The following is a 26,797-nucleotide window of genomic DNA, read 5'->3' as shown; positions in this document are numbered from 1 at the left end:
TCGCGCGTGCGCACTGCTCCTACCATAGAGTCCGAGTGCGGCTTCGGTCGATGGGGCCCTCTGGGGCGGTTCCAGGTCCGTCCTCGAGCTGTCCTGCGTTAGCTTGTCTGGCAGCGCCGGGATGGGAGGCGGAGCTGGGGCCGCGAGCACACCGAGCCTCCCCCCAGCCCCCTCCCTTCGCCAGCCTCCTAGACACCGCCCGCAACCCCCCCTCCCCGGCCTGTATCGCCAGACCACACCCCTAGGCCCCTCTCCCATCTCCACCTTGACCCTCCGGACTCTCAGCCGCCCCTTCGCCCGGCTTTGACCTCGCTGGATGGTCCCGCACAGCCGGCGTGACCCCCAACTGCGAACCGCTCCACTGGGACACTGTAATGGAGGCTGCGATCCCTGTGCTAGTGTGACCGAGGAGGCCGCCGTGACTAACAAACTGGGGGCCTCGCAAGCTGCTACAGCTTGACTGAAAGAACCACGGGGCTGCTCCCCCTCTGCGTAGGCCTGGCTCGCTCTGCTGCCGTGCTCTTTCCAAGGGAAACTGTCTGGCAAGGGGAGATTACACCAGACATCTGCCCCCATTGCAGTATACTTGTGCAGCCTAGCCATCGCTTACATTGCAGTTACTGCTCACACAGCACCCTGTGCCTTGGAGGAGCAAACCTTACTGGATAGTCCATGGGAGGCTTGTGGCCTGGGCGAGCTGCTGCTCGGAGGGGGCCTGGTGGGATTTGCATGTCTCCGCAACACCCTTCCCCAACTGACCTGGAAAATCCACCCCTAGGGCTGTGGGAAACGACCAGGGGTCATTTCTTTTCTCTAGCAGAATGGGGGTGTCAAACACTGCAGAAGCCACCAGTCCCACTGGCGCGAGTTATTCAGATGACTCCCTTCTTGGCAGCCTAAGCAGAGGGGTCAGGGCCACGGATAGCCTGGGCCCTGGGGGATGGGGATCTGTCTCACAGGGGAAGCCAAGCAAGAGCCCTGCATCAGCCCATACTGTGCATGCTCTGAGGATAATTACAGAACCTCAGGCTCAGGGACTGCCACTGCCCAGCATATTCCATCAGCTGCTAATTTGTCTCCAGAGAAAAATCAGTGTGGTATTTGTTTAGCTGGCTCTCCTTTCTGGCTGTTCTTCCACAGCTGCCTGTGTGTTGGGCCAGGGATGGGATAGCCAGGGGCTGCAGGTTGAGATTGAGGGACACCAGCAGAGCTGGGGTGTGGTGGGGTGGGGGGAGCCCATGGCTGGAACAGGGGTTCGGGTTGGAAGTGAGGGGCACCAGCAGAGCTGTTGCAGGAAGGATGAGAGCTGAGATGAAATGTGCAGAGAGCAGATTCCTTTCTGGACTCATGGAATGCATTAAAGACCTTCCCCCCCCCCCACCACACCCCAGAGACTCCAACTGGTAATGGATGGGCTAGGAAGCCCCACCTTTCCCTGATGGCATCACCACAGGGGTGGGGGGGGGAGGTATATTAAAGGGGTCCCTTGGCTCCAGGCAGCCCAGAGTAGCCGCAGGGCACAGGAAGACTCCACTTCTGTTCCCTATCTTAAAGGGACAGCCCTCCCAATTAGCCCTGTGCATCCATCACCCCCTGGGGTACCCCTTGCCTCCTAGTCTCTAGTCCAGGTATCCCGTCTGCCCTGGGCTGGTGGGCCACGCCCTGCTCCTGATGCCCATGCTCTCCTCCAGCATGAACTGCGTAGCTGAGTTCTTCACCTATGAGACCACCAAGTCGGTGGTGGTGAAGAGCTGGACCGTTGGCGTGATCAACCGGGTTGTGCAGCTGCTCGTCATCTCATACTTCATCGGGTGAGTGCCCCCCAGGCCAGGGGAGTCTCCCTGGCACTCGGGCTTCATGGCCAAACCCCTTTCCCCTTGGGCCTCGTCCCAGAGGACCAGGAGAATTATTCTTCAGGGTGGGTACCATCATACACTGATCTCCAAAGAGCCCCACTCCCGGAGGAAGGAGGCTGGGGGATGAGTCAACCTCAGCTTGGCACAGAATCACTCCCCAGGCTAAAGAGTCCCGCCTGCCCACCGACCCGGCCCTGCATGTGGGTTGCACAGGGGTCGGGGTGGGGAGGAGATGCTCTCTGGGAGGAATGTAATCAACTCGTCCAACAGCAAGGGTCTCTCTCCTCCCCGTTCCTTGCTGCTGATGGGCATTGCCAGGTGGGGCTGTGCTGGGGGACACAAGAGGTCTGAGCCCTGCTGGCCCTAACCACTGGGGCCAGACAGCATCACCTAGAGAGGCAGCTATCCCCTTTTTGCCACCAATGTGCTGAATCGAAGGGTGGGAGGCTGGTTTTGGAGAAGCCCTTGGTGCATGGTTGTACACACTGTCCCGCCTGACAGTGCCCATCCCCGCCCATCAGCTTCCCCGCAGGAGAGTGTAAAGACAGTCTTTGGGTTGGGTGTCCGAGCAGGGCTGGTGTGTATGTGTGACTCTGTGTGAACAGGAGAGGTAGGGCTCTGTGTGGATCTGAGAAGTGAGGGTGGGGAAGGTTGTGCAAGCTGAGGGTGAGCTGGGGGGCTGTGTGAGCTGGGGGTGGGGCTGGGAGGAAGGGGTGCAGCAGAGGTTGTGTGAGTGGGGAGGAGGGGCTGGGAGGACAGAGCAGAGGGTTGATGGACGGGATGCATGGGGGGGGGGGGCTGGGAGGGTGGGGCACTTTCTTCACCATCAGTGAAGGCCAAGGGAATTAACCTCCAGTCCTTCCCCAAAAGGGATGCTGTACCACAGACAGCATGGGGCTGCTGAGCACCCTCTAGCCCCAACCACAACCCTCGTGGCTCTCATGCACCCCTTCCCCCGCAGCCCAGTGACCCTTGCATGGTCCCCCAGCCTAGTGACATTCACACAGCCCCCTCTCCTTCACCCCCTGCCCCGGTGATCCCCTTGGCACTTTTGAAAATGGGACTTGTACTCCTAAATCACTTAGATGCTTTGGATTATTTCATCCTAAATCCCTGTGATTTCCAATGAGGTTCAGGGCCAGATTTTCAAAAACCTTTCACTCCCTTTCATGCCCCAAAACAAAAGCCCAGATTTCCAAAATATCTTAGCGATTGGCCCTGAGTTCTTGTAAACAATTAGGTTGCACCAGAAGCCATCATGTGCTTGGCGAATTTGGCCCCCATCGTGTGCCAGGTGACTGCAAAAAAAAAAATCTGACTTTGTGCTCTTTTGAAAATCTCTTTTTCGGGCTCCTAAGTCCTGGGACGTTAGATCCTCCATTACCTGGGCACTTTTGGAAAATCTACCACGGAGCTATAAGAAAAAGCAGTGAAGGTGGTGGGGATACAACTGCAGAGAAGAATCTGCAGGGGGCCACTAGGTGGCACGAGATGTGTAGGAAGAAGAGCTCTGTGTGTCTTTTACAGCCAGGCTGGCTCTGAGCCCGTTCCTCTCACTTGTTATTTTAAAGGGACATTTTAACATTGGCTGCCGCTTTTTAGAAGGAAGTGTCATTTCAGTAACTGGGGTTACTGAATCAACCCGCCCCCAAAATCAGGCAACAATCTTATAAAATTCCTTTGCCTTCTGGTTCCTGAGCTGGTAGGCGACATGGGGGTCCTGTTATCATGTTCTTCTTGGTAATCAGCAGGGCTAGACACTTGCATTTGGTTTCTGTTGATGAAAGCAAAGTGTGTGACCTCAGCTCGCCAAGGGGCACTGCTGGCTGTGTGACAGCGTTTAAACAGGGAGGTGATCCCACAGCAAGGAACGCAGGTAAACAGATGAGCTGCTCCAGGTGGGCAGCAGTGTAGTGTGCGAGGGCAGCAGGAGGGAGGTCAGGAGAAAATGATCGTTTTGAAAGGGGAATTCCAGGAACTCAGTCTGAAAGAGCTCACCCGCTTCCAAAACGGATTGATGAATGCGGCACAAGATGCTGGATCGTTTGAAAACAGGATATGTGTGTGGACCCAATGCAGTTTAGGCTGAAGAAAACTAAAGTTAACCCGAAAACAAAACCATTTGCATTTAGACAAGACCTAAGGTTGTCACTAAATCCCATGACTCCAGGAGGTGGGGCTTTAGCAAGGCCAGCAAAGACTCCCAATAAAATCCCAAGAGTTGGGGACAGTGCAAAGGGATCTTCACAGCTCTCTACCGAGCCTGTCCCAGGTTGGCGAATTTTGGGGGAGTTTCCCCAGCCTGCCCCTCCGGTGAGAGGCTAATGTGGGTCTCTGTCCCTCTCCTCTTCCCCCCCCCCCCCCCCGCAGCTGGGTGTTTCTCCATGAGAAGGCGTACCAGGTGCGGGACACCTCCATTGAGTCCTCTGTGGTGACTAAGGTCAAGGGCTTCGGCAAATACACCAACAGGGTCATGGATACGGCAGACTACGTTACACCCCCACAGGTAATCCTCATGCTGGAGGGCCAGTACCAGAGGAGTGGTTAAAAATAGTCAGGACTGGGGTATTGTGCGATGGGAGCTAAGGATGCCCAAAAGGTCTGGAGGGACTTGATTATTATTGCTATTATTCATGTTATGGTAGTGTCTAGAGGCTCCAGCTGAGATCAGGGTCTGGTCATGCTGGGCTCTGCTCAGCCCGGACATACACACAGAAACAGGCCCTGCCCCAGCTGAGACCCAGGCCCTGTGGGGCCAGGCGCTACACAGACACACGGCGAGAGACAGGTCCTGCCCTGACTGAGAAAATGAGGAGGTTAATAATACTTTGTCTAATCTTATCTAGCTAGCTCTTTGGGGCAGGGACTCTCTCTTGCTAATGTGTGCAGCACCTGGCACAGTGGGGACCCCGATCTTGGCTGATACTACATTGATACAATGAATACTGGTCCCTACTGTCTGCTGCTTCAGTCTCTAAGCTTGAATTCAAAGAACTATATCCCTGATATGTGCCTTATTCAATTAAACAACCAGCTGTCGGCCTGTGTACTCCTGCGTTCAGGAAATGCCCCCTGCGTGCCCCCTCACAGAACCGTGGCACCCCAGCAGTCCCTTCTCTGAGAGGTTGAGGACCCTAGATCAGAACAGGGAGAGATCTGTGGGCGTCATGGCAGAGGAGGGGGTTGAAAGAGGAGAAGGCAGCAGCTTTATGAAGATGGAGGGGGAGATACCCATACACACACGCGTGGGGGATCTGTGAGGGGACCCATGAGCTAGGGGAATTCTGTTCCTTTACTTTGGCCTCATCAGAATCATAAAGCAAAATATCTGATCCCTCCTAAGAACAGCTTAGGACATAGGAGGTTAAATATAGCATTTTTCTGAGCCATCAGCAGCTTTCCTGTGCCCCCTTTACAAGCTGTGTGCACAAGCACACAGTGTTCAGGATAAACAGACGGGCCTTGACATTGAATTGTAGCTACTGCTCCTTCCCCTAGCTCAAACAGGGACTACAAACACAGTGCTCTCCTGCTTGGAAATTCCCAGAGCAGGTGCAGAGTAAATTAGGAAGATGGAGGATACAGAACTAGAACTGAGCAAAAATTGTAGTTGAAATGGAAGGGAGAGGGGAGCAAAAATTGGTCTAACCCCTAGGTCATGCTCTTCCTGGAGAAACCACAAGAACTCAGTATGGGGCGCTTTCTCCCTCTAGTGGCTGCATCATGTAAAGCCTGCTGCTGGCTGTGAGCTGACAGCTGAATGAGATAATATCTTTTAATGGACCAGCTTCTGCTGGTGAAGAGCCAAGCTTTCAAGCTGCACAGAGCTTCTGTTCAGGTCTGTGAGCTGAGATAGGAGGGGCTCATGCTTTTTAGTCTACAGATCCTGGGTGAGTCAAATGAAATTCTGTTTACGTTGTTCATTTCTAATCACCTGTTTTTTGGGTGGATTTTTCTTTTTTGCAAATTTTGAAAAAAATGGGGCAAATTTGAATTCAAAAAAGCAAAGTGAAAAATGACACAAACATCTTGAAATGAAATGTTTTGATTTTTCGGGGGGGAATGCTGAAAAATGCATTTTTCGATGAAGGATCTGTTTGTCAATACAAATAAATAATTCTCCCAGCTCTGTGCACAGGGATCAAATCAAGGTGCTTTGATCTAAGAGACTTGCTGGTTGAAAAATTTCCATTAAAACTGTTTTTTAGTGGAAATGGGGTTTTCAGCCAAACACATTTTTTGAGCGAGGTGCCCTCTTTCCTCAGAAAATTTGGATTTTTTTCATTAAAAAGACCAAACACCCCAAACTCAAAAAAATATTTCAGTCAGGAATTACTGCGTTCATTCCTCATGGGAGTTGTAGTTCATTTGCCCCTTGTTCCTGTTCTGTGTAGGTTGGGCTCCTGGGCCAGACTACATTTCCCATGAATGGTCAGGGGCTTTCATAGAATCATAGAATATCAGGGTTGGAAGGGACCCCTGAAGGTCATCTAGTCCAACCCCCTGCTCGAAGCAGGACCAATTCCCAGTTAAATCATCCCAGCCAGGGCTTTGTCAAGCCTGACCTTAAAAACTTCCAAGGAAGGAGATTCCACCACCTCCCTAGGCAACGCATTCCAGTGTTTCACCACCCTCTTAGTGAAAAAGTTTTTCCTAATATCCAATCTAAACCTCCCCCACTGCAACTTGAGACCATTACTCCTCGTTCTGTCATCTGCTACCATTGAGAACAGTCTAGAGCCATCCTCTTTGGAACCCCCTTTCAGGTAGTTGAAAGCAGCTATCAAATCCCCCCTCATTCTTCTCTTCTGCAGGCTAAACAATCCCAGCTCCCTCAGCCTCTCCTCATAAGTCATGTGTTCTAGACCCCTAATCATTTTTGTTGCCCTTCGCTGGACTCTCTCCAATTTATCCACATCCTTCTTGTAGTGTGGGGCCCAAAACTGGACACAGTACTCCAGATGAGGCCTCACCAATGTCGAATAGAGGGGGACGATCACGTCCCTCGATCTGCTCGCTATGCCCCTACTTATACATCCCAAAATGCCATTGGCCTTCTTGGCAACAAGGGCACACTGCTGACTCATATCCAGCTTCTCGTCCACTGTCACCCCTAGGTCCTTTTCCGCTGAACTGCTGCCTAGCCATTCGGTCCCTAGTCTGTAGCGGTGCATTGGATTCTTCCGTCCTAAGTGCAGGACCCTGCACTTATCCTTATTGAACCTCATCAGATTTCTTTTGGCCCAATCCTCCAATTTGTCTAGGTCCTTCTGTATCCTATCCCTCCCCTCCAGCGTATCTACCACTCCTCCCAGTTTAGTATCGTCCGCAAATTTGCTGAGAGTGCAATCCACACCATCCTCCAGATCATTTATGAAGATATTGAACAAAACCGGCCCCAGGACCGACCCCTGGGGCACTCCACTTGACACCGGCTGCCAACTAGACATGGAGCCATTGATCACTACCCGTTGAGCCCGACAATCTAGCCAGCTTTCTACCCACCCTATAGTGCATTCATCCAGCCCATACTTCCTTAACTTGCTGACAAGAATACTGTGGGAGACCGTGTCAAAAGCTTTGCTAAAGTCAAGAAACAATACATCCACTGCTTTCCCTTCATCCACAGAACCAGTAATCTCATGATAAAAGGCGATTAGATTAGTCAGGCATGACCTTCCCTTGGTGAATCCATGCTGGCTGTTCCTGATCACTTTCCTCTCATGCAAGTACTTCAAGATTGATTCTTTGAGGACCTGCTCCATGATTTTTCCAGGGACTGAGGTGAGGCTGACTGGCCTGTAGTTCCCAGGATCCTCCTTCTTCCCTTTTTTAAAGATTGGTACTACATTAGCCTTTTTCCAGTCATCCGGGACTTCCCCGGTTCGCCACGAGTTTTCAAAGATAATGGCCAATGGCTCTGCAATCACAGCCGCCAATTCCTTCAGCACTCTCGGATGCAACTCGTCCGGCCCCATGGACTTGTGCACGTCCAGCTTTTCTAAATAGTCCCTAACCACCTCTATCTCCACAGAGGGCTGGCCATCTCTTCCCCATTTTGTGATGCCCAGCGTAGCAGTCTGGGAGCTGACCTTGTTAGTGAAAACAGAGGCAAAGAAAGCATTGAGTACATTAGCTTTTTCCACATCCTCTGTCACTAGGTTGCCTCCCTCATTCATTTCATGACACACCCACTTCCCTTCACCATGAGGGGAGACTGCAGTGCATCATGGGAGGTGTAGTCTGGCCAAGAAACCTGGCCTAGAGAGGAGAACCAGGGGATGAATGAGGCACCAGAACTACAGCTCCCATGAGGCACCACAGTGATGTTTCCAAATGGAAATATTTTGATTTCTGGTTGTTTTTGCCAACAATTCAAAATTTCCTGTGGAAATAAAAGGCATTTTCAGACCCACTGTTTCTGGGAGAAGGAGCCACTAGTGCTGGGGCTGCAGATCTGGCCCATTTACTTCAATGGAGCCATGGCCCATTGACATGAGCTGGGGATCTGGCCCAGTGTCCAATACACACGCACACTGAAAATCTGTAGCTGCAGCTATGCTGAGGCTGACCTTATCCTGAGGCTTGGCTGCTCAGCTGCAATGAGCAATTTGCTCATTTCCCACCAGCCCCGTGATCTGCTCTGGTCATTAAAGGGACCAGGATCATTAACCCTTCCCAAAAGGACTTGGGGGTGTGTCCTGACAGGCTGGTGAGGCTGCCTGTCACAGAGGAGGTCAGTGCCATTCAGTCATCTTCACTCATGCGAGCCCCAGGGAGTGCTAGTCATGGGGCTGCTTGCCTCATGCTGAGAGGCAGGGGGCAGAGTGGGCTGGCCAAGCCCTCCTCAATGGCCCCTGTGTCTCAGCCTCGCCTACTGTCCTGCTGCAGCTCCCTATGGAGGGCAGGCCAAGGGAGTGCTCAGTGGGCATGTGAGACATGCTTGGTTTTCTGGACTTCACATCTGAACGTGATGGGTGACCGCTGCTCAATGCATAGTGAGACAGGCTTGGGATGGCTGGCTGCTGGGCTTATTCTGAAGGCTAACTGTCCTCCGCATGTCACTGCCCCACTTTGTGCCTCAGTTTCCCCTCCCACCCTTTGTCTTTCAGATTGTAGCACTTTAAGGCAGGGACACAACAGGGCTCCGATCTGAGCTGGGACAGGGCCCGTCTCTCACTGTGTGTCTGTGCAGCGCCCCGCCCCATGGGGCCCTGATCTCAGCTGGGGCAGGGCCTGTCTCTCACTGTGTGTCTGTGCAGCACCTGGCACAACAGGGCCCTGGTCTCAGTTACTAATCTCATACTGCTACTAAAAATTTCACATCCTGGCTTGTACATCAGAGGGAAGTTCTCACACACACACACTCTGGTACAACCACTGACACAGTTGTCACTCACGTTGTCTGGGATCGCTTTGCTTCTCTGATATCACAGGATGGATGAGCCCTAGCTTCAATCTGGCGAAGACTAAACCCTTGGGTTTGCGAAAGCTGTCTGCATCTAGCCTCAATTTCCAGCGTGCTGAGAGTAATCCTTGTGCTATTGACCCAGCAGTCTGGGGAACAAATTGGGGTTCGCTTTTGGATCATCTTTGCACAATCAAAACATATGAGGGCTTACAGCTCCCCTGGCAGGGACTCCCTTGTAATGTGCGCTGGGCTCTGTGGTTGAGAATGCTGTAGAACAGCAGTTGTTATTGCTTATGTGCCCTCTGGCTCGGACTGGATCCCTGTCCACAGGTTGTGCTATAGAGACCACAGTGAACGTTTAGCCAGCTGGGGTTGGTAGGAAAACCTACATGGAAACTCCAGCTCATACAGCACCCAGCTGCCCACTGGCCTGGTAAGTAGAGACCGCAACAGACCCAGGGCGTGAGCTCCACCAGCTTGCTGGATCGAATGCAAAGCCCTGCTCAGAATCTACAAGGTTTAGGATTTGAGCCCACCACCCACACACGGTGCCTCATACAGATCCCAGAGTTCCTGGGGTGGGGGGGTGAGGCTTTAGGTAGGGGGTTGCCAGCTATGCAAGACATGATCAGGGCTGATCAGATGCAACACGTGCATGGTCAGGAGCAAGCTGTGAGGCCTGTCTCCAGGGAGGAACACACCCTCCCATGCAAGTTACCTTCAGGAACCAACAACATTTTGGGTTCATTGGCAAATAGGAAAAGTAGGGGCTGGGGGAGAAAATGTTTCAGGTCCACCCAAAAATGAAGTGTTTTGAAATTTTCAGTGAACTGGGGGAAAAAATCATTTTGGATAGAATAAAACAGTTTGTTTTGATTGCAAGTGGATTTTAAATAATTTTTAGGAAAAAAAATTGATGGAAGTTTTGAAAGGAAAATCTGCTCTGCACTAAAAAGGTGGAAAGGTTTCACTGAGCAAATGTCTAAACAAAATGTTCTGACTTTGTAAAAATACACCCACTGATATGAACAACTCAGCAAAACCACCCTGAATTTACAAAATGTTTTGGAGGCACGGCATCTGCATTTTTCACCCAAAAAAGGTTTTGGGTGATTTTTCCCCCAGTGCTGATCTTCAGTGCAGAGTTAGCTCCAATGTTGCCTCAACTGGAGCCCTGTCCACGCACACATAGAATCATAGAATATCAGGGTTGGAAGGGACCTCAGGAGGTCATCTAGTCCAACCCCCTGCTCAAAGCAGGACCAATCCCCAACTAAATCATCCCAGCCAGGGCTTTGTCAAGCCTGATCTTAAAAACCTCAAAGGAAGGAGATTCCACCACCTGCCTAGGTAATGCATTCCAGTGCTTCACCACCCTCCTGGTGAAAAAGTTTTTCCTAATATCCAACCTAAACCTCCCCCACTGCAACTTGAGACCACTACTCCTTGTTCTGTCATCTGATACCACTGAGAACAGTCTAGATCCATCCTCTTTGGAACCCCCTTTCAGGTAGTTGAAAGCAGCTTTCAAATCCCCCCTCATTCTTCTCTTCTGCAGACTAAACAATCCCAGTTCCCTCAGCATCTCCTTATAAGTCATGTGTTCCAGTCCCCTAATCATTTTTGTTACCCTCCACTGGACTCTTTCCAATTTTTCCACATTCTCCTTGTAGTGTGGGGCCCAAAACTGGACACAGTACTCCAGATGAGGCCTCACCAATGTTGAATAGAGGGGAAAAATCACATCCCTCGATCTGCTGGCAATGCCCCTACATATACATCCCAAAATGCCATTGGCCTTCTTGGCAACAAGGGCACACTGTTGACTCATATCCAGCTTCTCATCCACTGTAACCCCTAGGTCCTTTTCTGCAGAACTGCTGCCGAGCCATTCAGTCCCTAGTCTGTAGCGGTGCATGGGATTCTTCCGTCCTAAGAGCAGGACTCTGTACTTGTCCTTGTTGAACCTCATCAGATTTCTTTTGGCCCAATCCTCTAATGTGTCTAGGTCCCTCTGTATCCTATCCCTACCCTCCAGCGTATCTACCTCTCCTCCCAGTTTAGTGTCATCTGCAAACTTGCTGAGGGTTCAATCCACACCATCCTCACAGATCCTTTCCTCGGTCGCGGTGGTGCTCCTAAGCTGAGCTAGCCAGCCCAAGAAGGGGAGAGGCCAAGGACACTGGAATCTTTGTAGAAGTGGGGGGCCAAGGCCAAAGTGCCACTTCCCTCTCTGCAGCTATCTGCTCCGGTGGTGAGCCAGCTGCCTTCTCTTCTGGCGCCACAGCAGCCCCTGGTGGGCGAAAGGTGTAATTGCAGTGCCTCCCTGGCAGAATCTATTATTCTACATGGAAAAAAGAAATCTGCAGGGGACATGAATTCTACACTTGTGCAGTGGCGCAGAATTCCCCCAGGAGTACACAGTGTGTCTTGCCCTTTAGCAGTACAATTATTTTTCCCATAATGCATATGTTTCTTTTGTTAAAAAGTGGGGAGGGGAATGGTCCCCTATACCTTTGCCCCTGGTTCCAGTGTTGGTGGGAGAGGCGACAGCTCAAGTGAGCTCACGTTTGCAGGCCAGTGTCATTTTGCAGTGTGGAGCTCTCACTGGAGCTGAGCTGACTCAAGAGGAGCTAACACCAGCATCACTCAAGTTATCTCTGCAGTGAGAGCAGATCTTTAGGAAAGACCCAGATGCTGTATTGCTGATTTACCCTCATCTGGGAAACTGATCTGCAAGACCCTGGATATCTGCCACTGCTCAGCAGAGGGGGGACACAGGAGTCAGAATGAAAGGGAATGCGCTCTTGAGATCTCTCATTCAATCCTCACTCATGTCTAACATGTCATTAATCACATCGATCCTGTTGTGTTCATGGCATACAGGCTGAGCAGTTAGATAAAAATTAGGGCTGTCAGTTAATCACAGTTATCTCACGTGATTAACTCAAAAAAATTAATCGTGATTAAAAAATTAATCACAATTAATCGCAGTTTTAATCGCACTGTAATACAATAGAATACCAATTGAAATTTATTAAATATTTTGGATGTTTTTCTACACTTTCACAAATATTGTATTCTGTGTTGTAATTGAAATTGAAGTGTGTATTATTTTTATTACAAATATTTGCACTGTAAAAATAATAAAGAAATAGTATTTTTCAGTTCACCTCATGTAAGTACTGTAGTGCAATCTCTTTGTCGTGAAAGTGCAATTTACAAATGTAGATTTTTTTGTTACATAACTGCACTCAAAAACAAAACCATGTAAGTCCACTCAGTCCTACTTCTTGTTCAGCCAATTGCTAAGACAAACAAGTTTGTTTACATTTACAGGAAATAATGCTGCCCTCTTCTTATTTACAATGTCACCAGAAAGTGAGAACAGGATTTGCATGGCACTTTTGTAGCTGGCATTGCAAGGTACTTACGTGCCAGATACGCCAAGCGTTCGTATGCCCCTTCATGCTTCAGCCACCATTCCAGAGGACATGCTTCCATGCTGATAACGCATGTTAAAAAAATAACGCGTTAATTCAATTTGTGAATGAACTCTTTGGGGGAGAATTGTATGTCCCCTACTCTGTTTTACCCACATTCTGCCATATATTTGATGTTATAGCAGTCTTGGATGATGACCCAGCACATGTGGTTCATTTTAAGAACACATTCACTGCAGATTTCACAAAGCGCAAAGAAGGTACCTGTGATGGGTTCGGTCACAGAAACCCTCTTGGGACTGTCAGCTGATGTGCTGAAACTACCTCTGAGCCCACTTTCTTTGATGGCTTGTGTCATAAATATAAAGGGAAGGGTAAACCCCTTTAAAATCCCTCCTGGCCAGAGGAAAAATCCTCTCACCTGTAAAGGGTTAAGAAGCTAAAGGTAACCTCGCTGGCACCTGACCAAAATGACCAATGAGGAGACAAGATACTTTCAAAAGCTGGGAGGAGGGAGAAAAACAAAGGGTCTGTCTGTCTGTGTGATGCTTTGGCCGGGGTCAGAACAGGAATGGAGTCTTAGAATTTAGTAAGTAATCTAGCTAGGTATGTGTTAGATTATGATTTCTTTAAATGGCTGAGAAAAGAACTGTGCTGAATAGAATGACTATTCCTGTCTGTGTGTCTTTTTTGTAACTTAAGGTTTTGCCTAGAGGGATTCTCTATGTTTTGAATCTAATTACCCTGTAAGGTATCTACCATCCTGATTTTACAGAGATGATTCCTTTACTTCTATTAAAAGTCTTCTTGTAAGAAAACTGAATGCTTTTTCATTGTTCTCAGATCCAAGGGTTTGGGTCTGTGGTCACCTATGCAAATTGGTGAGAATTTTTACCAAACCTTCCCCAGGAAGTGGGGTGCAAGGGTTGGGAGGATTTTGGGGGGAAAGACATGTCCAAACCACGTTTCCCAGTAAACCCAGATAAAATTTGGTGGTGGCAATGGAAATCCAAGGGTAAAAAAATTTTGTACCTTGCGGAAGTTTTAACCTAAGCTGGTAAAAGTAAGCTTAGGAGGTTCTCATGCAGGTCCCCACATCTGTACCCTAGAGTTCAGAGTGGGGAAGGAACCTTGACAGCTTGGGACTCCAGAACTCTGTCTTGTTGAGCCAGACATGCAAGCCTGGTGCAACACAGACCCAGGGTCTGAACCAAAGCTGCAGACTTAACAGAAAACAGCTCAGAAAGTGTTCCTGTCTTCAGCACCCAGACACCCAGCTCCCAATGGGCTCCAAACCCCAAATAAATCCGCTTTACTCTGTATAAAGCTTATACAGGGTAAATTCATAAATTGTCCGGCCTCTATAACACTGATAGAGAGATATGCACAGCTGTGTGCTCCCCCAGGTATCACTTACTCTGGGTTTAATAATAAACAAAAGTGATTTTATTAAGTATAAAAAGTAGGATTTAAGTGGTTCCAAGTAATAACAGACAGAACAAAGTAAGTCACCAAGTAAAATAAAGCAAAAACACGCAAGTCTAAGCCTAATACATTGAGAATCTGCATACAGGTAAATCTCACCCTCAGAGATGTTCCAATAAGCTTCTTTCACAGACTAGACTCCTTCTTAGTCTGGGCCCAATCCTTTCCCCTGGTACAGTTCTTGTTAGTTCCAGCTCAGGTGGTAACTAGGAGATTTCTCATGACTGCAGCCCACTTTGTTCTGTTCCACCCCCTTTAATAGCTTTAGCACAAGGCGGGAATCTTTGTCTGTCTCTGAGTCCCCACCTCTCCTTCTAAATGGAAAAGCACCAGGTTAAAGATGTATTCCAGTTCAGGTGACATGATCACATGTCCTGTGAGGCTTCATTACCCACGTGCTGGCACACATGTATACAGGAAGTCTTACAAGTAAACAGAGCCATTTACAACCAATTGTCCTGGTTGATGGGAGGCATCAAGATTCCAAACTACCATTAATGGCCCACACTTTGCATAATTACAGTAGGACCTCAGAGTTATATTTAATATTCCTAGTTTCAGATACAAGAATGATACATTCATACAAAAAGGATGACCACAGTCAGTAGATTATAAGCTTTGTAATGATACCTTACAAGATACCTCTTTCATAAAGCATATTCCAGTTACATCATATCCACACTTATAAACATATTTTTATAAAAATATGGAGTGCAACGTCACAGTACCAATGTGAGATTTCTAAAGATAGCTACAGCACTTGACCCAAGGTTTAAGAATCTGACGTGCCTTCCAAAATCTGAGAGGGATGAAGTGTGGAGCATGCTTTCAGAAGCCTTAAAAGAACAACACTCCAATGCAGAAACTACAGAACCTGAACCACCACCACCAAAAAAAAAAAAAAAAAATCAACCTTCTGTTGGTGGCATCTGACTCAGATAATGAAAATGAACATGCATCAGTCTGCACTGCTTTGGATTGTTATCAAACAGAACCCATCAGCATGTCCTATGGAATGGTGGTTGAAGCATGACGGGACATATGAATCTTTAGCGCATCTGGCACATAAATATCTTGTGATGCCAGCTAGATTCCATGCTCTCAAGTTGCAGTGAGGGACATTTAGGTTGGATATTAGGAAAAACTTTTTCACTAGGAGAGTGGTGAAGCACTGGAATGGGTTACCTAGGGAGGTGGTGGAATCTCCTTCCTTAGAGGCTTTTAAGGTCAGGTTTGACAAAGTCCTGGCTGGGATGATTTAGTTGGGGATTAGGTCCTGCTTTGAGCAGGGCGTTGGACTAGATGACCTCCTGAGGTCTCTTCCAACCCTGATATTCTATGATTCTGTGATTCTAACAGTGCCATGCGAACGCCTGTTCTCACTTTCAGGTGATATTGTAAACAAGAAGCGGGCAGCATTATCTTCTGCAAATGTAAACAAACTTGTTTGTCTGATGGTATGTCTACACTATGAAATTAGGTCAATATTATAGAAGTCGATTTTTAGAAATCCATTTTATACAGTCAATTGTGTATGTCCACACTAAACGCATTAAGTTGATGGAGTGCGTCCTCACTACCATGGCTAGCATCGGCTTACGGAGCGGTGCACTGTGGGTAGCTATCCCACAGTTCCCACAGTCTTTGCCACCCATTGGAATTCTGGGTTAAGCTCCCAATGCCTGATGGGGCAAAAACATTGTCGCGGGTGGTTTTGAGTACATGTCAGTCGCCCCTCATCCATGAAAGCAACGGCAGACAGTTGTTTCACTCCTTTTTTCTGTGCGGACCCCATACTGCTTTCAGCAAACGGTGCAGTAGGACTGCTAACCATTGTCATCCACCACTTCCGCTGCAACTCTGCTCTGCTGCTATTGTCTCAATAGCGAATTTCTCCATGTTGTCTGTCATGGGCTCCTGGGTATGTGTGTTCTTCCTCGGGAAATGTGCACGGTGCTAACTGTCGTAATCCACCGCTTCCGCTGCAACTCTGCTCTCCTGCAGACGACATACCACGGCAAGCATGGAGCCCGCTCAGATCACCGCAGCAGTTATGAGCATTGTAAACACCTCATGCATTATCCTGCAGTATGTGCAGAACCAGAACCTGCAAAAGCAGGCGAGGAGGCGATGGCAGTGCAGTGACAAGAATGATGAGGACATGGACACAGACTTCTCTCAAAGTACGGGCCCCGGCAATTTGGACATCCTGGTGGCAATGGGGCAGGCTCATGCCATGGAACGCCAATTCTGGACCCAGGAAACAAGCACAGACTGGGTAGGACTGCATAGTGTTGCAGGTCTGGGATGATTCCCAGTGGCTGCGAAACTTTTGCGTCCGTAAGGGCACTTTCATGGAACTTAGGGACTAGTATCAGGGAAGATTGCTCCCAGCCAAACGCAGACAGCTCAGCATTAACCCCCCCTACCCCCACCACCGTATGGCTAAAGGCAGGGATGATTTCTTTTCGGCCACAGGCAAACAGCCCAGCAGGAATGGCAACCTCTGAATGTCCCCTTAATAATGTCCCTGGAGGATTTCCACTCCATCCCCAGACACGTTAACAGACTTTTGCAGTAGTTGTACTGGCTGTGAATGCATCCCAAGTCTTCAGGGCAAATTAATCATTAAACACGCTTGCTTTTAAACCATGTATTATATTTACAAAGGTACACTCACCAGAGGTGCCTTCTCCGGCTTCATGGTCCGGGAGCCCACCTTGGGAGGGTGTTGGCTCCAGGGTGATAAACAGTTCCTGGCTGTTGGAGAGAACAGTTTCTCCACTTGCCTGTTGGGTGCTGTCCTCCTCCTCCTCCTCATTTTCCTCATCCCCAAAATCCTCATCCCTGTTGCTTGAGACTCCCCCCTTGCAGGTGTCCACGGACAGGGGTGGGGTAGTGGTAGGGGCACCCCTTAAAATTGCATGCAGCTCATCATAGAAGCGGCATGTCTGGGGCTCTGACCCGGAGTGGCTGTTTGCCTCTTTGGTTTTTTGGTAGGCTTGCCTGAGCGCCTTAATTTTCACGCGGCACTGCTGCAGGTCCCAGTTATAGCCTCTGTCCATCATGCCCTTGGAGATTTTTTCAAATATATTGGCATTTCGTCTTTTGGAGCAGAGTTCTGATAGCATGGCTTTGTCTCCCCATACAGCGATCAGATCCAGTACCTCCCATTCGGTCCATGCTGGAGCTCTTTTGCAATTTTGGGACTGCATGGTCACCTCTGCTGATGAGCTCGCCACGCTGGCCAAACAGGAAATGAAATTCAAAAGTTCCTAGTGCTTTTCCTGTGTACCTGGCTAGTGCATCTGAGTTGAAAGTGCAGTCGAGAGTGGTCACAATGGAGCTCCTGGAGGCCAATACCATCGAATTGCGTCCACACTACCCCAAATTCGACCTGGCGATGTCGAGTTCAGCACTAATACCCTTGTCAGGGAGGAGTACAGAAATCGATTTTAAGAGCCCTTTAAGTCGACAAAAATGGCTTTGTCGTGTCGACGGGTGCAGGGTTAAATCGATGTAACACTGCTAAATTCGACCTAAACTCATAGTGTAGACTGGAGCTGAGTGATTGGCAGAACAAGAAGTAGGACTGAGTGGACTTGCAGGCTCTAAAATTTTACATTGTTTTATTTTTGAATGCAGGTTTTTTGCACATAATTCTACATTTGTAAATTCAACTTTCACGATAAAGAGATTGCACTACAGTATTTGTATTAAGTGAATTGAAAAATACTATTTCTTTTATTTTTTTACAGTGTAAATACTTGTAATCAAAAATAAATATAATGTGAGCACTGTACACTTTGTATTCTATGTTGTAATTGAAATTAAGATATTTGAAAATGTAGAAAACATCCGAAAATATTTAAATGGTATTCTATTATTGTTTAACAGTGTGATTAATCATGATTAATTTTTTTAATTGCTTGACAGCCCTAATAAAATTATCAAATGCTCTTGCTGGAAGGCTGCCACATAACATGGTTTTATTTCTTAGAACTCAGAACCTTAACATACTAAAACCAAAAGCAGAGCGAAACAAAGCAGGCTGCTCTCTAGCACAACTCACCCCCCCACCTTACTCTAGGCGGGCTCTCTGCAGATTGATGCTGATTGCATGCGGGCCTGGAAAAATCCCAGAGAATTTAAAGTGTTCAATCACAATTTTAACAGTTTTCAACACGCCCTAGCTCCTGGCTGTTTCACTTGCTCTGTTTCTTCTCTGCGCCCTTCCCTATCCTGTCTCTCTGACCCCATCCCATCTCTGCAGGGGACGTCTGTCTTCGTGATCATCACTAAGCAGATTGTCACGGAGAACCAGGTGCAAGGCTTCTGCCCTGAGGTAAGCAGGTGAGGAGTAAGGGAGAATGGTGGGAGGGCTTGGGAAGGGGAAGAAGGGTTGATCTTCCCCGCTGAAAGTGAAGCTATTCTCTGGAGAGGTTGCCTTGAGGTACCCGGTGTTGGGGCATTTAGGGTCCCCACCACCATCAGAGCGGTGGCAGGAAGGGGGGGGGGCAATCTATATGCCTGCCTGTCTGTCCCTGGGGCTCATTCCCTCTGCCTGCCTCCCCCTTGCTCTCCTTTTCCAGAGCGAAGTGAAGTACAGCTGTGTGTCTGACAGTGATTGCCAGAGGCCTGTCCCTACTACAGGAGGCGGTAAGAACCCAGAACCACACAGCAGCTCCAACAGGAGGCTAGGGCCTAGCATGTGGGAATGGTGGGTGGATGCCCTAGTATGGGGCGATGGCCAGGAGGGAGCAGCATCAGCCTGTGGGGTGAGGGAGAGGGATCGGTGAGGGAGGAGAGAGTGAAGAATAGATGAGTGGAAGAAGAAGGGGTGGATGGATGGATTGATGTCTGGCAGTGTCTGAACCTGCTGCATCTGGATGTAAAATCAGGAGTTGCCATGGCGTGATCGAAAGGCCAGGCCGGCCAGCTGGGAGGTGGTAGCCAACTCAAACCTCTCTGCAGGATCTGGGCTCTGTGGGGGTGGCAGCAGGGACCAATGTGGGCACAGGAGGCAGGGTGGAGGGGCTGGGAGTGGGATTTGTGATGCTAATAAATGGGGGGTGGTTCCACAGGGATCCTGACTGGCCGGTGTGTGAACTACAACAGGAGCCTGTGGACCTGTGAGATCCAGGGCTGGTGCCCGGCTGAGGTGGACACCGTCCAGGCGTAAGCTGGGCCCTTCGGGGCAGTCCCCCTTTCCCCGCTTCAGCACCCTGTTCTGTCAGCGTAGGGGTCCCCATTCTGAGAGCCCTCCTGGAAGTCACTGGCACCTAGAGGAGTCTGGGGCGCCGTACCAGGGCCACCTTCTGGTGGCAGTTGTGCTTGGCTGTGTCACCTGTTCCGCATGGCCAGGTGCAGAGAGCCTCTCACATCCTCAGCTCTTGACATGAAGGGGGGACCCCACTGTGCACTATTCTCTGACCCATAGGGGGTGAAGCAGAAATGTGGTATATCAGGTGGCACTGCACTGTGGTTATTCTCTGCTGTCCAGGGCCAAGAGAGGACAGATCGGGGTCATGGCCAGGGTGTACTGTGCTGTGTCTCTGCTCTGCCCCCCAAGGCCTATAGGGGCCGTGGCCTGGTGGCACTGTGCTGTGACTATGCTGTACCCCACAGAGTCCATAGGGGGTGGACTGGGGCCATGGTCGGGTGGCACTGTGCTGTGGCTATTCTCTGCCTCACAGGGCCTATAGGGGGTGGATTGGGGCCATGGCCGGGTATAACTGTGCTGTGTCTGTGCTCTGCCCCACAGCGTCCATAGAGGGTGGATTGGGGCCATGGCCTGGTGGCACTGTGCTGTGACTATGCTCTGCCCCACAGGCCCAAAGGGATCTTTACTGTTTAGTCACCTTGAGCTCAAGCTACTGCCATCCACACTGTACCTGGCCTCAGAGCCCATCCAGCCCGACAGGATTATTCTCAATCACATCAGCGCCCCTCAGCCCAGGCCATGTACAGCTTTCCCTGATTGTGCAAGGAGCTGCACAGACTCCACAGACACAAAGAGCCCTAAGCTGCGGTGGGTAAATAACAGGAGCAGGGGGGCAGATGGGAATGGGACATTGCCACCCAGGCAGGCCCCAGGCCACGGCCCCCTGCCTATATCCAATGTGGGTGATTTCTCGGGGCACTCTCCCTGCAGGCCCATCATGCTGGAGGCAGAGAATTTCACCCTCTTCATTAAGAACAGCATCCGCTTCCCGCTCTTTGACTTCGAGAAGTGAGTACTTGGGGCATTTGCATGGGGTGTGTACAGGACCCATCCGCCTCAGCTCACCTTGGGGTCAGGGGCTGACACTCAGGGACATGGAATTTGCTTTGCCCTGCATTGGCAGTGTAGATGGGCCTTGAGGTGGGTGGAAATGACCCCTGAGGACCCATGGTGGAGGAGTCTCCCCAGCTGGCATGGGACTGGGGCAAGGGCCCTGCATGCACCCTGCTCCCAGACACTAAATCAGAAATATGGCCCAGGTGGCACTGCATTGTGGTTATTCTGTGCTCCCCAGGGCCCATAGGGGGTGGATTGGGGGCTTGGCCAGATGGAACTGCATTGTGGCTATTCTCTGCCCCCCAGGGCCTATAGTGGGTGGAACGGGGGCATGGCCAGGTGTCTGCGCTGTGGCTATTCTCTGCCCCCCCATTTTCCCCAAGTCCATAGAAGATGAAGCAGGGTCATGACTGGGGGTGATGGCACTGTGGCTGTTATCTGCCCCCCATGGGCCATAGAAAGTAAGGTCTAAGTCCATGCAGCCCTGAGGCTGCTCTAATTGATACTGAGGACCAGGCAGGCCCCCAGAGTATGGCGAGTGCAAAGCAGGTCTGAAGCCCCTTTACCTCCCCATCTGAGCCTGCCCCAAGCACAGGATCTGGCAAGCTGAGGATTGGACCTTCTGCCTCACAGAGAGCCATGCCCCCAGGCTGTGTGTGTCTGAGCGGCTGCATTGCAGATAAACAGGACTTCCCAGCTCCTGGAGCCACCCTCCTCCTGGTGATGGTCAAGATTTCCCTCCAGCTGGGAATAACAGCAGGGGAGCCTGTGGCCGAGCCAGCCAGGGGTTGGGGTTGGGGTTAGGGTTAGAGACTATGGAAGGGGGTTAGGATTGGGAGTAGGCTTTGGGTTTATGGATGGGGTGGGGTTAGGGATGGGCTTTCCCCATGGGACCCTGTTCTCACAGTCCCCTCTCTGTGTCTCCCTCCCTCCAAGGGGTAACCTGCTGCCCAACCTCACGGCCCAGGACATCCGGACGTGCCGCTTCCATCCCGTCACCCAGCCCTTCTGCCCCATCCTGCGCCTGGGCGACATCGTCCGCTTTGCCGGCCAGGATTTTGCCAAGCTGGCCTCCACGGTGAGATTCACGGCTTCCCCCATGGGCTGTGGCCTGACAGCCTCATGCCAGGAGAGAGCACATGTGTGATGGCGCATGTGAGCTAGGACCATCTCCATGGAGTGTCCTTCAACACGCAGCGGAAGCGGGGAGCTGCAGGGGACTCTGGGGCCTTGGTCAGTCCCTTAGCATGGGGGAAGGGGTCCGCCCAGTGACCCAGCGTAGTGGCCCCTCTATGATGCTGCCTGGGGTAGTTTGGCTTAACACCCCATCTCTGTGCACAGGGAGGAATTCTGGGGATCAAGATCGGGTGGGTGTGTGACCTGGATCGCTCATGGGAGCACTGCGTGCCCAGCTACACCTTCACCCGCCTTGATAGTGTCTCCGAGAAGAACAACGTCTCTCCCGGCTACAACTTCAGGCAAGCACAGAGGGTGTACATGCACACATGCAAACACAAGGAAAAAGCTGTGTGAGACCCTGGGGTTAACTCACTCGCTTGGACACTCTCTGGGCACATATACCTCTTCTCACACGGGCATACTGTACCTTCCAGCTACACACAGACACAGCACATACCCCTGACTATGTACGCTGCCCTCTACATACACACTGACACACCAGATACTCCCAAGTACACACACCGCTTTCCAGATACACACTAAAACACCAGATACACCCAACTACACACACAACGCACACTGCCCTCCACATACACACTAGATACACCCGACTCACTGTTACACACACTCTCCTAGTTACACACCCACACCTACATACTGACTCACCGAGTTACATACACCCTCCCTGCTACACACACGCAACCACTACCTTCATACCAGACTCTTTCTTCCACACACTGTGTGTCACCCCCCCCCTCATACACAGCCGCCCGTCGGTGTGCACACCTTGGTGCAGCGGGGACCAGGGGATGGCAAGTCACAGTCCCTCTCCCTGTCCCCCAGGTATGCCAAGTACTACAGGCGAGAGAATGGCACCGAGTACCGGACCCTGATGAAGGCTTTCGGCATCCGTTTCGATGTGCTGGTCTACGGGAACGTATGTACGGCCAGGCAGCCAGCAGGGTCACTGCGAGGAACCAGCACTGAAGCCCTAGGACAGGGGAAGGGAGCTGATGGGGAATCACCAATGTGTCTGAGGGGTCTATACAAGGCTTGTAGAGACCACCCTGTGAGCATGTGTAGCTCTTGGCCAATCAAAACATTGGAGCTCCTCCTCACCTCCATGTGGTCCAGGCTTGGGACTGCCCCCATGTGCCTGACTCTCCATGCCACCCCACCTCCTGTTGGTGAGAAGGGTTCCAGGTTGGCCCCTCACTATCCCTCCTCCCCATGCAATGAGAATGGAGGACTCCCCCGCATGGACTCAAGCCCCTGCCGAAGCGCCATGGGGTGTAGGAGGAGTTGGCTGGGTGTGGTCATGCATCTGGATATGCAGTGCCACCTGGTGGCCACGTTTAATGAAGGAGGACAAGAGTCCTAAGACTCACGTGCCCAACAGAAGCCACAAGGCAGGAGGGGAGGGGACACAGATCCTGAGGCTGGCTGTGGAGAGGGGGTTACACCACCCTGTACAGAAGAAGGAGGGGGCCCCCCCTCATGTGGCGTCCTAGGGGCAAACCTTCCCTCCCCTAACCACTAACTCCACTCTCTGTCCTCTCAGGCTGGGAAATTCAACATCATCCCAACCCTGATAAACACCGTGGCAGCCTTCACCTCCGTCGGGGTGGTGAGTGCAACAGTCTCTCTGCCTCCTTCTTCTTCCCCTCCGCCTGCTCCACAGGAGCCAGGGTGAGCAAGCCCCGGGCTGCAGGGAAAAGGGAGGCCCTGGGCCGAGCAAAGAGCTGCTCATCTGGGCAGGCCTCCTCGCTGCTTAGTGAAGCCCTGAGTCAAAGGTCAAATCCAGGCTTGCCAGGGACAGCAGAACCACAGAGAGAATCCAAGATGGGACCATGGTGATGCCACGGGAGGTGCTCTGGCGCTGTGGTGTTGGCACAGGGGAATCCAAGTTGGCACTGTGGTGATGGCACGGGGGCATCCAAGATGGTGCCATAGAAACAGGGTGGGAATCCAAGACAGTGGAATCCAAGACAGTGCTGTGGAACGGTGCAGGGGGAATCCAAGATGGCACCATGGCAGTGGCCCGGGGGAATCCAAAATGGCACCATGGCGATGCCACGGGAGGTGCTCTAACCTCCATTCAGCAGTTTGTCACCCACCACACGCAGTGTAGGGCTCTGTCCCTGCTAATGGTGGCCGGACCCCAGAGAGAAGTTACTGATGCTCCAGCAGTGTAGGCTCTGAACACACGAGTCCGGGCACCTGCGCTCAGCCCAGCTCTGAAGGGGAAGGGCTAAGCCAGCTCATCAGCCTCTCTTGGCTAAGGATCCATGTCCAGCCTCCTGCTCCCAGAGTCCCCCTGGCCTGTGGGTCCTGCCCTGCTACCTTTGGGCCCCTGTCATCCCCAGGTGATTGGGGACGGCCCCACACCCAGAAAGGAAGGCCCCGCTGTAACGAGGCTGGTTCTGGCGGGACCCAACTGAGAGTGCCAATTCAGGACAAATTGCTTAAAGCAGGGCAGTTTCAGCCCAAGGCTGGGGTTTCTTGCACACCAAGGCAAACCAAACCAGCCAAACAGAGAAGACTTTGGTTTTCCCCCACTGGCTAACCACAAGTCACACAAGCAATTCCCTTCGACATTCCACTTTCCCAGTATCACCACCAGTGCCACTCGTCATGGGGACAAATGGTTATGAAAACCAGTACCCCCGTAAAAGAAAAAAGGTTCTCTCGATCCCAAAGGACCAAGGCTCAGACCCAGGTCAATATACAAATCAGATCTTACCACAAATCACGCTGCTGCCAATCCTTTAAAATCTAAAATCTAAAGGTTTCTTCATAAAAGGAAAAAGATATAGATGAGAGCTAGAAGTGCTGAAATGGAATCAATTACATACAGTAATGGCAAAGTTCTTGGTTCAGGCTTGCAGCAGTGATAGAATAAACTGCAGGTTCAAATCAAGTCTCTGGAGCACATCCACAGCTGGGATGGGTCATTCAGACTTTTGTTCAAAGCTTCAGCGTAGTAAGGTTCCTCCAGAGGTAAGAAGCAGGATTGAAGACCAGATGGAGGAGCTGCAGCAGCTTTCTATAGTCTCTTGCCATGTGGTCTCTCTTTCTTTGTTCCAAAGACAAGCTGTCCATCACATGGCCTGGAAACACCTCAGAGTTCTGTCCATAGGCAGGTCCCTGCATACCTTGCTGAGTCGCAAGGCGTATCTGCCTTCTCTCAATGGGTCAATTGTATAGTTGATGGTCCTTAACGGGCCATCAAGCAGGCTAGGCAGAGCTGACACCAACTTGTCTGGGGTGTTCCCCAGAACCATAGCACAAGTTTGTAAATACAGACAGTATAGAGCCAATATCATAACTTTAAGTACAAAATGATACACACATATAGACAGCATAATCCTAACAAGCAAATCATAACCTTGTCTTAGACACCTCATTTGACCGTCTTCATACAAGATTTGGTGCCACTACAGGACCTTGGTTGCAACAATGATCTATATGGTCCCAGATTATGTCAATAACTCACACACACCCTCTGCTGAGCCTGGCTGGGCCCCCCTTCAGCTTGTCTCCCCTCCCCTGCAGGGAACTGTGCTGTGCGACATCATCCTCCTCAACTTCCTGAAGGGCGCAGAGCAGTACAAGGCAAAGAAGTTCGAAGAGGTGAGTCCAAGGGAGGCGGAGCCTGGCATACCCAGCAGAGAGCGGAGTGCAGGCTCCTGGGGGTGCTCCTGGCTACTCCAGTCCTGATGTCTCCCAGCAGGGGGTGCTGCAGGGAGCAGGGTGGGGGCGCTGGCTGTGTGGGGAGCTTCCGGCTGCTCCAGTCCCAGCCTCTCCAAGAAGGGGGCACTGGGGGGAGTGGGGTTGGGAGCGCTGGCTGTCGGGCAAGGAGAGATCACTCCATGCCCTTGTGGTGGGCACTGACCCAGCTCTGTGCCCCCTGCAGGTGACGGATGTGACCCTGTGCCACAGCCCCGTGTACAGGAGCAGCCAGATGCTGGGAGGCCGGAACGATGAGAAGCAATCCACCGACTCGGGGGCCTACTCCATCGGCCTCTAGTGCCCCTGCCCCTGGCAACTAGACAGTTTCCTGCCCGCCCTCTGTTGCCGCAGGCACCTTGCCCCTGCTCATTGGCAAGGGAATCTTTTGTACACTCCCCTCCTCTGATCCTCTGCTTCTTCCATCTTCCTCATCACCGACCAGAGTCTTCCTCATAGGTTCCTTCGCCAAGGGGGTGGAAATCTCTCCTCCGGAATGTCCTCAAGAAAGCATTGCCATCTCCCTCAGGAAGCGTGTACCATTCCCTCCCCATCAAACCTGGACAGTGCCAAGGAGCAGGCATGGCAGGCAGAGGCCAATGTGGTGGCTGCTGGTACTGGCACCACTCAGTTACCAGCATGCCTGGCACTGTACAAGAAATGGGCAGCACTCTTCACCCTGGGGAGCACATGCTCCTCAGCAGGGCACACTCTCTCCGGGTTTGGCTGGGTGCTGAGAGCTCAGGAGGGCACCCTTTCAACGGAGGGGTGGATGGGATTGGTTCCCTTGTCCCAGCAGGGGGCTGTCCTTCCAGCTCAGGCACTCTCTCCAGCACTGAGAGGGGCACCCCAAGGGTGGGAGTGTGGGATCTCTTTTCGCCAGCGGGGGGTTCTCTCCCCATCTTCGCTCCTATTTCCATCCTGGCAGATTTCCAGATTCTGGAGGGGGGAGGAGGAGGAAGCAGGCCTTGGCGGGACAGGGCATCCGGACCCAGGGACATGCTATTACCCCCCTCCAGTGCTGACTCCATTCTCCCACGCCAGGGCTTTTTAATCAATAAAACTCACTTTCTTGTCGGTGTCCCTCTGGACTGTGCTGGGGCAGGCGTGTAGGTTGCGGCTCTCTCCAGGGCTTGCTGGGGGACATGGAGGTGGCAGGCACATGTAACAGGAGCTTTCTGTTCTGCATGGCCGGTGTTACCATCACCACTGATCAGCGCTGGATTGGCCAGAGCCAGGGCTCATCTGTTCAAGCCCAACTAGGGAGATTGCTGAGATTTCAGCACCATGACCGCACTGCTTGGGGAAGCGGTCGTACTGCTGCTTACCAGAAACATCTTAGCCTGTTTCAGGCTGGGGCTCTCCTTGGGGTGTAGCCTCAGCTTCTGAGCCCTCAGCTACAGCAGAAGTTTTA

The 26,797-nt window shown here is 51.2% G+C and overlaps 1 protein-coding gene across 2 annotated transcripts; it reads left to right on the top strand.

The window, feature by feature from the left end:
* The first annotated feature begins 3 nt into the window (after positions 1-3).
* P2RX3 (purinergic receptor P2X 3) lies at positions 4-26,585 on the top strand. 2 transcript variants are annotated; one of them, XM_077820807.1, is made up of 13 exons: positions 4-75; positions 1,692-1,811; positions 4,227-4,362; positions 18,469-18,540; positions 18,788-18,854; positions 19,280-19,373; positions 20,350-20,427; positions 21,412-21,553; positions 21,817-21,953; positions 22,498-22,591; positions 23,216-23,281; positions 25,210-25,287; positions 25,571-26,585. In XM_077820807.1, exons 2-13 carry the CDS (start codon positions 1,693-1,695, stop codon positions 25,682-25,684), a joined length of 1,197 nt encoding a protein of 398 aa, XP_077676933.1. In that variant the 5' UTR covers positions 4-75; position 1,692; the 3' UTR covers positions 25,685-26,585. The 2 variants fall into 2 exon arrangements, with proteins under 2 accessions (XP_077676933.1, XP_077676932.1); XM_077820806.1 differs by lacking the exon at positions 4-75 and having other exon boundaries at positions 1,102-1,811.
* The last annotated feature ends 212 nt before the right edge of the window (positions 26,586-26,797 follow it).

Source organism: Eretmochelys imbricata, chromosome 6 (genome assembly GCF_965152235.1).
Source record: "Eretmochelys imbricata isolate rEreImb1 chromosome 6, rEreImb1.hap1, whole genome shotgun sequence".
NCBI lineage: Eukaryota > Metazoa > Chordata > Testudines > Cheloniidae > Eretmochelys > Eretmochelys imbricata.
The sequence above is the reverse complement of the archived record's forward strand: the minus strand, read 5'-3'. Positions and strand labels throughout refer to the sequence as shown.

What these genes read in the sequence shown, in the direction of transcription:
- P2RX3 (XM_077820806.1), top strand. Translation starts at nt 1,672, where the DNA reads ATGCCCATGCTCTCCTCCAGCATGAACTGCGTAGCTGAGTTCTTCACC. An exon ending in CCGCTCTTTGACTTCGAGAA is followed by an intron (nt 20,428 to 21,411) that starts GTGAGTACTTGG and finishes CCTCCCTCCAAG; the next exon opens with GGGTAACCTGCTGCCCAACC. An exon ending in ATGTGCTGGTCTACGGGAAC is followed by an intron (nt 22,592 to 23,215) that starts GTATGTACGGCC and finishes CTGTCCTCTCAG; the next exon opens with GCTGGGAAATTCAACATCAT.